The sequence below is a fragment of the Dermacentor albipictus genome, chromosome 9, assembly GCF_038994185.2.
Source record: "Dermacentor albipictus isolate Rhodes 1998 colony chromosome 9, USDA_Dalb.pri_finalv2, whole genome shotgun sequence".
NCBI lineage: Eukaryota > Metazoa > Arthropoda > Arachnida > Ixodida > Ixodidae > Dermacentor > Dermacentor albipictus.
In genome coordinates, this window is record NC_091829.1 from 109,874,230 (window position 1) to 109,888,562 (window position 14,333).

A 14,333-nucleotide genomic window follows, 5' to 3' on the forward strand; every position below is an offset into this window, starting at 1 on the left:
GTACACAGAAGGGCACGAAGTGCGCAAGCGCTACTCCGAATCAGAGCAACGCCTTTGATCAGAGTCGGATGACGAGTGCTTCTCGCTGCCCAGTCTATAGGCGCGTGCGATCTCTACCGCTTTCAAACGGATGCATTCGGCAGTCACAGGCAGCGATCTTACACGCAGCTCGCGGACGGACTCCGCAACCTTGCCTTCCAGTTCTGCAGTCCGCTGCGATCCGGCACGAAATGACGTTTTCTTTTGGTTGCTGCAAGTTGTAATACGTTGCTTTTGCCTCCGCCACTACCGAATGCTCTTTTCGGATACTTCAAGTTCGTGCTGTGCCGCCAGGTTGCCGTGGGCTTCCGCGTACTCAATCGCCTTTTTCTTGAAGGCGACGGTGAATTGACGTCGGCTTCCGCTCCCGCTCAATTTGAAACAAAATGAAAGTGCAGCCTTTAATTAATATAACTTTGCGACAATGGAAACGCAAAATGCCAGTGCCACAGCATCGCCACGCCGCCATAGACGCCGCGCTGCTGCTGATGGCGATGGCGAAGGCAGCTGTTTACTTTATCTGCCCATTGTTGCAAGACTTCGGTAGTTTTTCCGCCAATGTCCGGTATATAAGTCGAGGGTCGACTTTTCGCGATGGTTTTTTGAAAAAAAGTTCGACCTATATTCCGGTTTTTACGGTAGATTATCATCGTAGTTGTAGTTAGCTCCATATTGTACTGGAATGCTGGAAGGCGGGGCACAACCATGTAACTTTCAGGCACAGTGTTCTACAATTGTACACACCACCAAACACAACAATACAACAACGTTCTCATGCTCGCACCATGAATGTGCCGTTGACTACTACATCACAAGAACAGTATTGTTAGGTGCTTTGACTACAGGAGCTACAACTTATTTGTCATCTTATGTCATTCCGAATTCCATTAGAGCAAAGTGTACGAAAAAGAGGGAAACTGGTGAAGAAGTGCATCATGCTGAGATATACTATGTACAGGTGTAGCAATCCCACATGGTAGGCCAGCACAGCCAGACTGTAGCCTCGCAAGCACTAGAGTTAGCAAGAATTGACTGTTGGGGGCTAGTTGGTTCGTGGTCAGATAAAGACAGCACTACCACATGGTACAAAGCAAGAAGGAGCACACAGACACAATGCTTACTTACAACTGTATTCATACAATTGTTTGTCAGCGCTGTGTCTGTGTGCTTCTCGTCCCGTCCTGTGTGGTAGTCACCCGATTGTATGGAACTAGGTCATACAATCTGCGACTGCTGTTGCCTACACAGCTATAGGCAAGCGATGCAACTCTTATGGCGATTCTGTAGCTAATGAGTGTGAAAAACACATAACTATCCACATGTGTGCTGTACACATTTCTTTGAGCATACTGAGCAACTGGTGAATCAGTGCTGCTACACTTAACTAATACAGTTAGTGGGAAATACGGGTCAACGGTTGGCACAGCCATGCAGTGGCCAAGTTCACAGGTGAGCTCTGTGCATTACATTAGCTACTATAGAGCCTGCTTGTATGGCTCTCTCAGAATAGCAGCCAAAAACCACCGTTGCCTGACTGCAGCATGGGGTTGGCAGATTTATGCAAGTCCTCTATATCCAAATATAGTGGTGAAATGGCCACAAGCCGAGCTTGATTACCAGTCTAGGTGTTCCTGTTTGGCAGCAAGCTCTGAGAGCATGCAATTGCAGATATCCAAAAGACACCAGATTAACTCCTTAAGCGCTCAGTAGTTGGTGGCAGTCATTCTTTCTTCCTTGATCCACAAGTTTACACACTGTTATCATTCTACACTACCATTTACCAATTAGCCCAACAGCAAACTCTCTTATGTTCTTACCACTTCAGTGGGAGCATCTTGATGCACCGGTAACTAGTGGGGCTTCCCAGGCTCGTTCTGTGCTCTGTCCTCATCTCACTGTGTCTTTCTTTCTCTCTCTCTCACTCTCCCACCACTCTCTCTTCCTCTCTGCTCCCTTCTTCCTCCTCTGTCTTGGTGCTTGGTGTTGGTGGTGATGGTGGCAGCAGTGGCAGCAGAATCTGACTCGGACAGTGAGTGGAGCTCCCTCGAACGACACCCCGGCCGCCCTCCCGGGTGTGCCCCCCGCCGACCGCCAGCGCCCCATCGCAGGGGGCGCCACCGTCGCCATCGGGGCGGCAGCATCCCCGTGGCGCCCCCGCGCATCCCAGCGCTGCCTCCGTACCCGGATGCACCTCTGGTGTCATCAGCCGCAGGTGCCGGCCGTTGCTGCCTCGCATAACGATTTTTAAATTTTTTTTCGGGCGCCACACTGTGACTGCAAAGCTGGTACCAATACTGAGCCTTTGCCGTGGGCTGAAAAACGACTCTCCGCCCTTTTACCGTCGCTGCTGAATATGTGCAGTGATGCAAAGCTGTCCCAAAAAGTTGTCTATATACATGCACGGTGCCAACAGCAGCAGTATCTTAAATCGCACACTTTTGCACATTCTGAATCCACAAATACAAGCTACACCTTTGCAGTGAACATTTTCCTAGAAGAATACTCGACTGTCGAAGGGTTCACCTGTTCACTGTGGTAGCTCAGGCTTAATACCTCAATTCCCATCCAACCAGACCTGCCGAGGGCTGCATACAAGTATTTTATGACATTCTTGCACAAAAGGTGCGGGAATATTCGTGCCAGCCACAGCTGAACTTATCAAACTCTTTTTGCCTGCAATGAATTGTTGCAAAGATGGAGAGACACATTAAATTGTACAAAGGTGTACACCTTCTGCAGTACAGGACCAGCCTGTATACTCACTGCCACGAAGTATCGATATGTGACATTGTTTTGCTTGGCACAATGTAAAGTGGAAGAAAACAAAGAATACCAGCATACAAGTGCCAGCTACCACTTGATGGTTGCAGGCACATAACTAAGAAGACTTCAGCGCATTGGCAATACACACCATAGTAACAATGTGACAGTGATCTTATCATAACAGCCATTCAAAAAAGGACATTTCTGAGCAATCGTCACATTGGAAGCTGTCCTTCAAGAAAGGAAATTTCTCAAGAACTGTTTGTAGAAATATCAGAAGAAATGGCATATTGAAAAACAGCTGTAATAATAAAATCACAGCCACATTACAACGATATGTGCAGCACACATACAGAGGTCTTCTTTGCAGTGTGCCTGAAGCTGTCGTTTAAGAAGGGGATGCAGGGCTAAAATTGTGATTTTGGCCAGAAAAATGCATTTTGTAATTTTTTTTATTCCAAAACATAAAAAGAAACTCCTCGGCAAGTTTGGTCTTACATGGACAACAGAAAACAAAAAAAGAAAGGAAACTAGCCATTTTTTTTTTCCCCCTTGGCGGGGTCACATGCTTCCACTTGAAAGTGCCTAGAATGCCATTTTCAATATGCAGCGATAAAGTTGGAGAGAAGCCTTTTTCATGAAAATCTCTTGATGAAAATCCAGCACAGGCAATGAATATGCTGCGTCAGTATGTCAGACAAAAACAAGCTTCTTCAAAGCTTTGCACAGATGGACGTCGCAGAGCTCGAGCGAGACAATTTGCCGTCAGTGACTGTATCCACTAAGGAAACCTACAGTTTGCAGCAAGATTTCTTTAAACTTTTCGGACCCCGAGAGGATTATCAAGCAATGAGGACCAGTGTCCTTTCTTTTGGAAGAGTGTTTGAGTTAAGAAAACACCCTCAAAACTGAGGGACTATGTACTATGCCAGCAATAGTTTTTTTTTTAATCAGCTGAGGAAATGTCTTATATAGAAGAAGAAGAAGGAAGTTGCATGGGGAACACTAAAGAAAGGAAGGTGATGTACATGCATCGATTTCATCGTTATTCTGTTGTTCTAAATACAACAACACTTTCTACTAATGAGAGACTTTCTGTTGAGAGTACTTAAAAAGGAGAAGAAAAGAAAAATGTGCACGGCGAGTCTAGATTGTCTGCGAAACCGAAACTGAAAGTTTAGATTGGTGGGAATGCAACTCATGATGTTCCATTTTTCTAGCCTGCGCAGCCTTGTTTTCGTCATTGCCGACGCTGGTCATCTTCATTTTGCTCTGAATTTTTGCGCTAGTTCGTTGTGATTGACAGGTGGTCGGCACTGTGGTAGACTATGCTTGTCATGAAGTTTTCAACGCAGAAAAGTTTTGGGAAGCGAAAACGCCGTGTCTTGTTGAAGGAAAGGACCTAATCTATGCAGCAGAGATATTCTATTGAGCACTGTTGCCTGGAAAATAAGATATGATGTTTTGAAATCTTTTAATCTATTTTTCTTAGTTTGCACTTTTTGGAAACCATCATTTCGAAATTTCAGTGACGAGAACTGTTTGCAAGAATGTCTTCAGGCTGAAAATTTGTGAAGAACCGTCTTGAATGTCTGAACTGCTTCTGTTATGAAAAAAAAAAAAAATTATGGATCACAACAACAACAACAAAAAAACAACCTAATTTCAAGCGATGTGGTTCCATAAAAAAAGTAATGAAAGTGTGGCCTGCTGAGACTATCCTGTAAATAAGGCATACAAAAGGTATTTGTTGAGAAAAATGTTACCTGTCTTTATAATTTTTAAAATGATGCTAGTTTTTAAAGGTGACACACTCATTTGCTCAGTGGGACATGCGTAGCCTTTTTTTTCCCCATTTGTGCTAGGGTAATGAAATGTGCTGCATGTTCTAACGGCAATAGGACAACATCCTGCCAAAATTTTGTTTAAATCGGCATATTGGTTATTGGTTCAAAAGTTCACCTCCCATCATCCCCCCTTAGCAATTGATAGGTGGCACCTGTCTGTCTGTGCTGTTCCTGTGTAGTTGTGTTGAGTGCGTTTTGCCTAGCAGTATTATTTACATCAAACCTACACGCCAACTTGCCCAAGAACAAGCTTTCCTGGTACGTGTGACATGACCCACGGATGGCTCGGGATGCAGTAAACGCTTTATCCTGTTGAGGCACCTAATGCACGAGACCAAGTGGGCAGGTCACTTGCTTTTGCTTAACCCAAGTTCTGGGGCCATCATTCTCGGCTTTGCCATTTTCACAGCGTTTACTTGCCTAGAGCAGCATCAATGGGTATGACAAAGCCTGCTTCCTTATGCAGTGACGCAATGAGCTGAACATTACGCAAAAAGTAATTCCAGAATGGTCCAGAATGGCCCATGGCCCTTTGAGCGAAAAAGTGGATGTGTTCGTTGCATATTTGCTCTTTGCCTTGCAGGCATGATGTTATTCTGTGGTTTATCAAGAAGGAGGGGGATGATAAATGCCACCTGCCTGTCCTGCCAATAGGCAGCATTTGTTGTTTTGAACTTAAAGCTCACCGTAGAAGAGGCATGGTAGCGAAAACTTTGATAGTTTCTACAACTGGAGGCTTTGAGCAGGGGCCATTCACGTGATGTGAAAGTGACAGTGTCAGCAATGGCAGCTTCTGGGCAGACGTCATTCACTGTCCATTTTTCCTCAATGCTCGATCGTGAGGTAACATCATCAAACTGATAACAACTTGAATTCAAACTTGAGTACTTTGAATTGCAAGTGCTGAAGTTTAGGTGAATGGGTAATGATTCACTTTGATGGTGTTCACAGCACACACGCACTCAGGAAGTAAGGTACAGACAGACATAAAGGCTCAACTACATGCACGCAATATTTAAGTGACAGCAACGGTGACAAGTTTTGCCATCGCAGAGGGTGGTATGTTGCCATTGCTTATCGCACCAGCGGTTTTTGGCCAGCCAGAATGTCCTACTTGTTGCCCGGTAGTTTGAACTGGTTACTGCATGATTATGCAACATGGCAGCAACGAGTTTACTTACTTTGCTCTGAATTCACTCTTGATACTTGCTCTCTGCCGTGACAGTAAGAAGGAAATGGTAAAGTCATCCTTCGCATCATCTCGCCTCATGCTGAGGACAAAGCGTCAGTGATGTTTTCTCATTAATATTGAGATCACCTGTTTGTTTTGACGCTGTTAGGCCCGAGACGCTACTGAGAGCTGTGGAAGTGTTTTGATTTCTACCTACCAGATAGTGCCACAGGATTTCACACTGGCGACATGGAACACGTTTTTACTGACGATGACGGCATATAAAAACTAGATTAATACACTCTGGTTAAATTTACGACCTTGCAGCGTGTTCACAATATTTTTTTTATGAGCGTACAATTGTACTTATTCAGGCAACAACAGAAATTTGTCACTTTTTTTTTCTGATATTGTGTCCATGTAATTAATTGCCTCATGCCACTACGTGACGGCGAAACAAGGCCTGCCTGTCTCTATAGCTTGAATAGCGTGTGCACACCATTGCCTCTTAAAGGAGTGCCGATTTCCAACTAATTTTCTTTAATTAAGAAACGAATATATGCATTGGTAGGCAGAAATGAAGGCCAGGGTAGCGACTGATATCATACATCAACTGTCATGTTTCGACAGTGAAACAGAATATGCACTAACACACGTAGGAGCTAGCTTATTTTATCATTTTCAGCCTCGTTCTTTGAGCGTATGCATCGAGTTCTCATAAATAAATTTCGTTGGAAGTCGCTGCTCTCGCTCTCTGTCGGTCCCTACTCCGTTGGCATGTGCGTGCCTTGAGGTGGCCCTTTTAATGACACAGCTGTACTGCTTGCTCTGCGAGGGGGTGGCATGGCGCTGGAGGGTTGTGTGCGTAGCTGAACGCCTGCATGCGCGTGCCTGTGTTGCAGCAGCCAAGGCCAAGCTGCCCGGCATGCTGCCTACTGACGACAGCGTCGCCTATGACAGTGCCACGCTTGGAGAGCTGGCGGCAGGTGCCAGGGTGAGTGGACCAAGGCTGCCACATTCCTTCTCCTCCTCCATAGTGGCATAGTTCTTCCTCGCAAAAATCGCTACGAGGAGAACTGGCGCTAGTGTCTGTCGGTGCTAGCTGCAAGTCAGCCAGCATAGGAATTATGGATAGATTTGCATAAACTTAATATTTCTGGCATCGATGTGCATTGTGAGTTTCCAAATGCACTGTTTAGAACGAAATACTGCGCCATAACTGCAACCATTCGCAATGATTGGGCATGTGTGCAGAAGCTGATTGCCTTGATGCGTATAAGCAAATGTGATTTAAAAAGGCCGTCAATGATCTCATCGTCTTCCTACGTCTTGTTTGTACACCTTGGCTACACTTAAGAGTTGCTCTTGAAACTCATTGTAGTTAGACAAACAGTGAATCCTTGAAAGTAGCTGTGTTGAGTGAGGTTTGAGAAGCTAAAGTGTAGGCACTGTGCATGTTTATGTTGCAGCAGTTACTGAAGGACAAGAGTACAACACGGAAGAAGGACGAGCGGAAGAAGGCTCGCGAGGATGAGAAGACGGAGAAGCGCCGCCTCAAGGAAGAGGCAAGTGACTTGTTTATATGCTAAGGACAGCTCATGGCTTCTACAGCATTACACGGCAAATGCCATATCTACTGTTGTCAACTAATAATTTGGACTAAGCAATGACTGCCAAAAGGTCTTAATAATCGGGAGTTGAAAATAATGGATTCACCAGAAAATAAGCGCCTTTATTCCGCAAGAGGCCAAAAAGAAAAGCTTGTAAACATGTTCCGGCACCCACATATGCTTGCATGCGACCTGTTCGGTTTATACTTCAACCATGATCACGCAGTGGCTAGAGATGGACATAAGCACGGGTAATGCATGCGTCAAATCTCCGTTTGCTTTTGACTTAAAAAGAGGTTGATTGCATTCCAATAGCTGAATGATCAAGGCTTTCTTTGCAATAGTCATTGTCCGGCACTTTTCCTCATATAATTGTCACCCTGAAGCACACACATTGACAGTGGAGCTGGCACTTTTGGAAGCTGCTTGACGATCCTGAGTGACACAGATTTGTAACAGCGATCGAAAAGCTGCCACGAACCCTGTTTCTATTTGAAACTGAAAAAACGAATGGTGAACATGAATGATACACAAAACAAACACACAAAAATTGGCTGCGGCTTAGCTCAGCTAACCATGTATGCAAAGCGAAAGCTTGGTTTAGCCTGGTTAAGTCTTGGTTTCATGTGGTTAACCTTTAATTTAGCTGTAATTATCATACATCGTTAAGCCAGGTATGATGGCTGTGCCTAGGTCGGCTGCTAGACATGACTGTGATTAGGCTTAAGTAGGCAGTCATTGTTCGATGGTGCGATGCCTGTCGTGCCACAGGGAAAGCACAAGTGCTAGACATGCAAAGAGACGCCGCAGACATGCGCAGCGTCAAAGCACAAAAGGAGAAGGCGTGAGCGCAGTCACTGCATTGATCTCGACGGTTCGACACCTGTTGCATTCCGGACCCTCTCCAAAGAAACAGCTCACCGCGCAATATCCGAGGGGTGGTCAGACACCGCTTAGCGATGACGGCTCAAAGCCTCCTGCTCCCGCGCAATGCTCAGAGGAGACGGCCTGACCTCTCTCTCATTCATGACCAAGCTCGCATTGACTAGGCAAGTGCAGAGCTCCTCTTAGCCAGGCGCGCGGCAAGTCACATGATCAGGCGGCGACCCAGCTACGCAGAGCACATGTGCCAAGCTGGCTGTGGCGGCGGAGCTTGGCATGGTTCGTTTCCACGGCTTCGGTGCAGCTGTGGTCCAATGAAGGTCAAATTGCTGGTGACGGTGAAACTTAGTAAAGCTTTTCCTTTAAAATTGAACCTTGACACCCTAGTGGCTTGGCTTATCCCATGGCTTGGGCATAGTTGGCAGCGTGCTTCCAATACTTTTGGTTTCGAGGTATCAAAACAAAACTATCACACTTTCTGCTTGTCTTGACGGACAAATTAGTATGCGGTCCAAAATATTGAATGGTGGGCTGTAATGTTACCAGAATATCTATCATCATTATACGGTTCTAGAAGTACATGGCTGTTACTTGTTTGTAGGAGGCAAAACAGGGCTTCTAGTGGTAGCTCAACCATCTTGGTTGAGGTTATTTTGGGTCAGAGAAAGCCTGCATATGGGACTTGGCATATTATCTACTGACATTTCATTCATTGTAGAGAAGTGAACTCTCAGACTTGCCAGAATGAAGGTGTCAGTTCTATAAGGTGCCTGTCTGTTACTTGTTCATAGGGGCCGCATAGATCGGCCACCTCTGACTATTGCTCGTGCAAGACAGCCGGATTTCGGGGCGCAGTCTCGCGGCTCAAGTGTTCTTCGTACAGCGTTGAAGGGTCTCGCACGGTGCAGGAGCGGCAGAAGCGGCTAACGGAGAAGAAGAAGAAGAAGCAGGGCAGCAGCAGCAGCCCCGCCGGGGCGGCCCCCGCGGCCGCGCTGGAGGAGTTTGCCCAGTCGGAGGCCGTGCGCACTCCCCTCTTTGTGGAGCAGTGCGTGCGCTTCATCGAGCAGGAGGGCCTCGACTCGGAAGGGCTGTACCGGGTGCCAGGCAACAGGGCACACGTGGAGCTGCTGCTGCAGCGCCTCGACGAGGGCGCCGACCTGGCGGCCGAGCTGGGCTCCTCCGAGCTGCCTGTCAATGCGGTGGCCACCGCCCTCAAGGACTTCTTCTCCAAGCGGCTGCCCCCGCTGCTGTCGCATGCCCACATGGCGCGCCTCACCGAGATCGCAGGTCAGTGGACTGCTCCCCTTGCCCACTGGTGGTGGCTTTGTGAGAAGTTTGGTAAATTAAGAGAGTTGGTAGTCACCTTTTTTTGTGTGTGTGCGTTTGTGTGTGTGTGTGTGTGTGTCTTAGCGACGTAAGTAGTCACTGGTAAATTGTCAGAACAACATTCCTTGGAGGGCTATGGCTAAGTTCACCACCTCATCCCTGTTTTATTCCAAAGGGGGCCTCCGCTTGTCACTACTTCTGAAGATGTGTGAAAAAGCACAATAGTTAGCCATCTGGGTGCATATCAAAGTAGTTGTAAACGCTGATCTTACCATCCTTACTTATGAAATCAGGAGGTCGATTTAATGGCCCAGGTTTCGTCACAGACACACCACGAAAAGTTGCCACAGAAATGCTGCAGAAAGAAATACAGCAAAAACAACAGAAAGGTGCATTAGGCAAGGCATCACTGCAACTGCACCATACTTTGTGAATGTTGTAATCGTGGTCTGGGCGTGTAGCATAACAGAAATTGCTCTCCACTCTCGCTCTCCCTCCAGGCCTCTCTGACCGCAGCTGCCGGCTGCTGGCCCTGAGGGAGCTCATCAAGAGCCTGCCGCCAGCAAACTTTGAAATCCTCAAGTTTATCTTCCAGCATTTTGTCCGGTGAGTGAGACATTTCATCCATCCAACAGTTTGAGACGTGGGAACCGTGCTGTTGTTGTTGCCCAGAAGGAGGGACGATTGGGGGGCTCGCACAAATGTGACAAAAGTTCGTTGGGATGTGGTTTGCCTGACGTGCTCATAAAGGATGGGCCAGTATATTTGCCTGACGTGCTTATAAAGGATGGGCCATTATAGCCAAGCGAGCATCGAGTTGGGTCTGTCCAGCCCGATTCATTTGCAATGTCCATTTAGTGTGGATGTGTTTAGACAGTGCTTCATAGCAAACAGCGATCAACCAGATGTAATGTATCGTTTGCATATTTTTTTTTAGCTCACCTCTATGCTGTCGTTACCGCATTTGCCAAGGAAACGAAAACGATACCTGGGCATGGGGGGCTGTTTCATTTTCTAAAAATCAGTGGTGGAGCAGCTGTGCCAATTGCACCAAACTGTGCTGAGAGCGGACCTTTGCGCCATTCCTGCACCAAAACAGCATTTTAGAGGAAAGTTGCGCCGAACCTGCGCCAAAGGATGTATAAGAGCAAAACCCTCCTTCCGTCGATGCTTTGCAGCTAGCAAAACTGAAATCAAAACCAACAGCACATTATCATTGTCATAGAAGGAAGCAGAGGCTCGTTCATAGTTTCTGGCTATATAGTCAGAAATTTTATGGGCTCGTCGGAATCTTCTGGTTCGTCACTCGTGCTTTTTTCTCTGACGGATGTAGTGTATAGTCACTGTACCATGTTGCTGGCACTTTATTGCGGCGTTTATCGAAACTGCTCGTGTGGTACTTTGACTGGTGCTGCTATGTTTGTTTATGCAAAACTTTTGCATCGAGCTTGGGTTGCTGCACTATTTTTGTGAAATGGAATTGTCGACGTTAACGCAAAACTGTATTTGTGTCTCGCGCAGGTGCAGTGGCAGTGACGCTATTTTTTTTTTTTTTTTTTTTTTTTTGTGGCCGCAAAACCTTTGCAGCCCCTATTCGAAAACTCACCAATGTGCACGGCATCACATGAGTATATTGCGTGATGTCATGTTCAGTGCAGGTGCTTGTACTCGATCGATCTTGCAGTGGGCCTTTGCCCACAAGCCTTGACTGTCGCACTGTGTTGTATCTTGGGTTAACAAACACGCGGGCGATCTGTCTGTGGTGCCTTCTCTCTGCCGTATGGACGAACCCGACCATAGCACCCTTCGTGCGTCGCGGTGTGGTCCTAGGAGCATTGCGTCCTTTCTTGACTGCGCTTGCAGGGTAAGACTTTCGCAAACTCGTCTCCACAACATATCGACTACTGCATTTCCTCGATTCCCATTTTCGTGATTTAAATAAAAAGGAAAAAAAGAAAACGCCCTCAATTGTAACATGCATCCATTTGCCGTGACCTAAAAAAAGTCCTTTACAGTACTGCGCACCTCATTCTTTCATACAGAAATATACAACTTTCTCTAATTTGGAAAAAACAAAGATTTACTCCAAATGCACTAAAAAAGTTGTGGTAAATAAAAGAAGTCGCAGTTTCACACAGAAGGCGAAGCAACGATAACGATAGCAAATTAATAGACAGCTGTACAAAAAGTAAGGATAGTAGTTTATCGGCCATAGTAGACAGCTGTACAAAAAGTAAGGATAGTAGTTTAATCGGCCATATAAACTTAAACATTTGCTTACAAACTAAATTAACAAGAGTGGTGTTACATGCGCACCGGCAAACATAAACACGTCTCAATGACCCCGGAAACTCTTAAAACGCTGGAGTGAGCAATTGCAGTAGCAGGAGCAGGCAAATTAACCTTTGTGCGGCCTCTTGCTTCCACGCGAACTAAGCGACAAAAACACAGCACGGTGCGCCTAGATGCATAGACTCTGTCTCCATCGCAGATCACTTTCAAGATAGAGGCCGCACAACCACCCCATATGTAGCAGTCACCAGAGTAGAACGCCTCTCCTGTTTGCGCTAGTCCCTCACGCAAGTTTCGGGAACTCCGAATACCTGTGATGCGGTCCCATTTCCATCCCTCTCCGCTCACGTGATCGCTTTCCTTCGAATTGTGGCATTGTGATGAACTCGGCATGTTTTCACAGTCGGCACTTCCATGCTGATGCTTCCATGCTGAGAAAATGGAAAGACTGGGAAGACGGGCAGTGCACTAACCTAAGCCAAAGGAAGCATTGCCTAAGCACACATACTACAGCACGTGGAGTAAGCTACAGCAGCTAGGCTTGAAGCGCATGCGAGGCGGCCATTGTGAAATGCCGATGGCGATATGGTAATGCAGATTCAGGGTCGTACTTGATTGTAACGCGCACACAATTTTTGCACCCATTTTATCAGAAAAAAAGTGTGCATTAAATTTGAGTAAACGGTAAATCGGTTAGAATTTGCATGGTATATGGCAAGCGCATGTGCATTGAACCCTGTACCAAAAGTGCTCGCTACTGCTGCGCCAAATCGGCTTTTTGCATGCGCCAGGACTTGGACCAATAAGTGAAATGGCTATTCCACCACTGATAAATAGGTACAAACAAAATGAAAACAAAATAATGTCATACATTGAGCACAAAAGTTGTATGATTGAAATCTACTGAAAGGCTTTATATAAAATTTGGTAGACATTTCATATTTTGAGGAATACTACTGAGTAAAGCCACCAGCCGTCCGAGTGTCACTTTCTTATGTTGAATTCCAATGGCGGAGTCGGAGCAGCCGACGGACTCCACGAGTGAGCACTCGACTCTGGCGCAGAGCAACGCCTCCAGATCCGCGAGTGGAACACAACCTGCGCCGCCGGAGCAAGGCGGAAGCAGAAGTTCTATCACCGAGTTACCCAGGATACCTTGTGTGTTGTCATTTCCTTCCGCTGCTTGCTCCCAGCACCGCCGCACCGGTCACTTGTATCTTCAGCGCCGTTCACCTGTTGTTTTTTTAAAAGTGCGGAATGGACATCTCGCCAAGGGTGCAGCAGCTTTTGCTTCCTCACGAGTCGTGACCGGTGGCGCCTCCCAGCAGACAAGCGTGGTAAAGGAAATACGACACGCAGAGTTCCGGTCCACTCCGCCGATTTTGGCGGAGCATCTTTTTCTGCTCCACGGAGTGACTCCCGCTCTGAATCCCCCCCGACTCTCTCATTGGAACACCTTACTCCCGCCCTCACTCTGCCATTGGAACAAACTTGCTCCGAAACGAGCAGAAAAACTTGCTCCGACTCCACCATAGGAATTCAACATTAGCCCAGGTAGGAGCAGGAGAATGAACAGCATGCGTCCATTTCTGTCGTGTTCCCCATACTGGTTGTTCGAGGTGATGGGATAAACGGCAACGGTGGGGGAACCATTGAGAACGACTTTCCTAGGGAAGCAGAAGTTGCACTTGGACTCATGGGAGAAAGCTTTGAAGAAAAATAAAAATGAAAGCAATGACCACTCAGCCTTGCAATTTTGGGTAAAACGACAGTTTCCCAACAGTTAATTGAGATTAAGGAATTGGGAATGAATCCACTTGTGACAATTCACTTGTTTTCCATGTATGACACCTGCCAAAGCGTTTCAAGTGCAAGTTATGTGCCAACTTGGGGAGAACCATAAAACTGGCAAATGGCACGCTTATGTTGGGTTTGAGCTGGCAGCCAGCACCGTGAGGGATAAAGTTGGCTGTGCTGGCACATAACTGCCCTGGTAGCAATCCTGCTTATGAAGACCAGGCAGCAATCTTGGCCTGTCAGTTATGGGTTCATTGTAAACATTGCCTGGGGTCGGGTCGTCTGAACCCAGCTTCTGATTTGACCTGCTCTTGGAAGATGTTGTTTGCGAAAGAAAAGTTACTTCTGGGCACATTGTTCCTGCATGAGAAGTTTTAGTCTATGGTGTACCATATTTGCTTGATTCGCCCCAAATCCTATGTGCACCCAATTTTTGCAGGCTTAGAGGAAGAAAATAAAGGTGCACCTGAATGCAACATGTGCCCAATTTGTAAAAGAAAAATATATATTTGGCTTTCGTTGATTCGAACCTGATGGAAATTACAAAATTGAGCAAATTATCCGGCAAGTCAAATTAAACATGAGGGAGAAAAAAATATGCCAGAA

The 14,333-nt window shown here is 46.4% G+C and overlaps 1 protein-coding gene across 15 annotated transcripts in view; it reads left to right on the forward strand.

The window, feature by feature from the left end:
- RhoGAPp190 (Rho GTPase-activating protein 190) overlaps positions 1-14,333 on the forward strand; it is a 111,571-nt gene that overhangs the window by 85,090 nt on the left and 12,148 nt on the right. For 6 of the 15 annotated variants that reach the window (XM_065426113.2, XM_065426118.2, XM_065426114.2 and 3 more), the window contains 5 exons: positions 2,042-2,251; positions 6,723-6,814; positions 7,290-7,385; positions 9,104-9,599; positions 10,139-10,244. In XM_065426113.2, coding sequence (XP_065282185.1) covers positions 2,042-2,251; positions 6,723-6,814; positions 7,290-7,385; positions 9,104-9,599; positions 10,139-10,244 — 1,000 coding nt within the window. The remainder of the gene's footprint in view (positions 1-2,041; positions 2,252-6,722; positions 6,815-7,289; positions 7,386-9,103; positions 9,600-10,138; positions 10,245-14,333) is intronic. The other 9 variants (XM_065426117.2, XM_065426116.2, XM_065426115.2 and 6 more) reach the window with 9 other exon arrangements.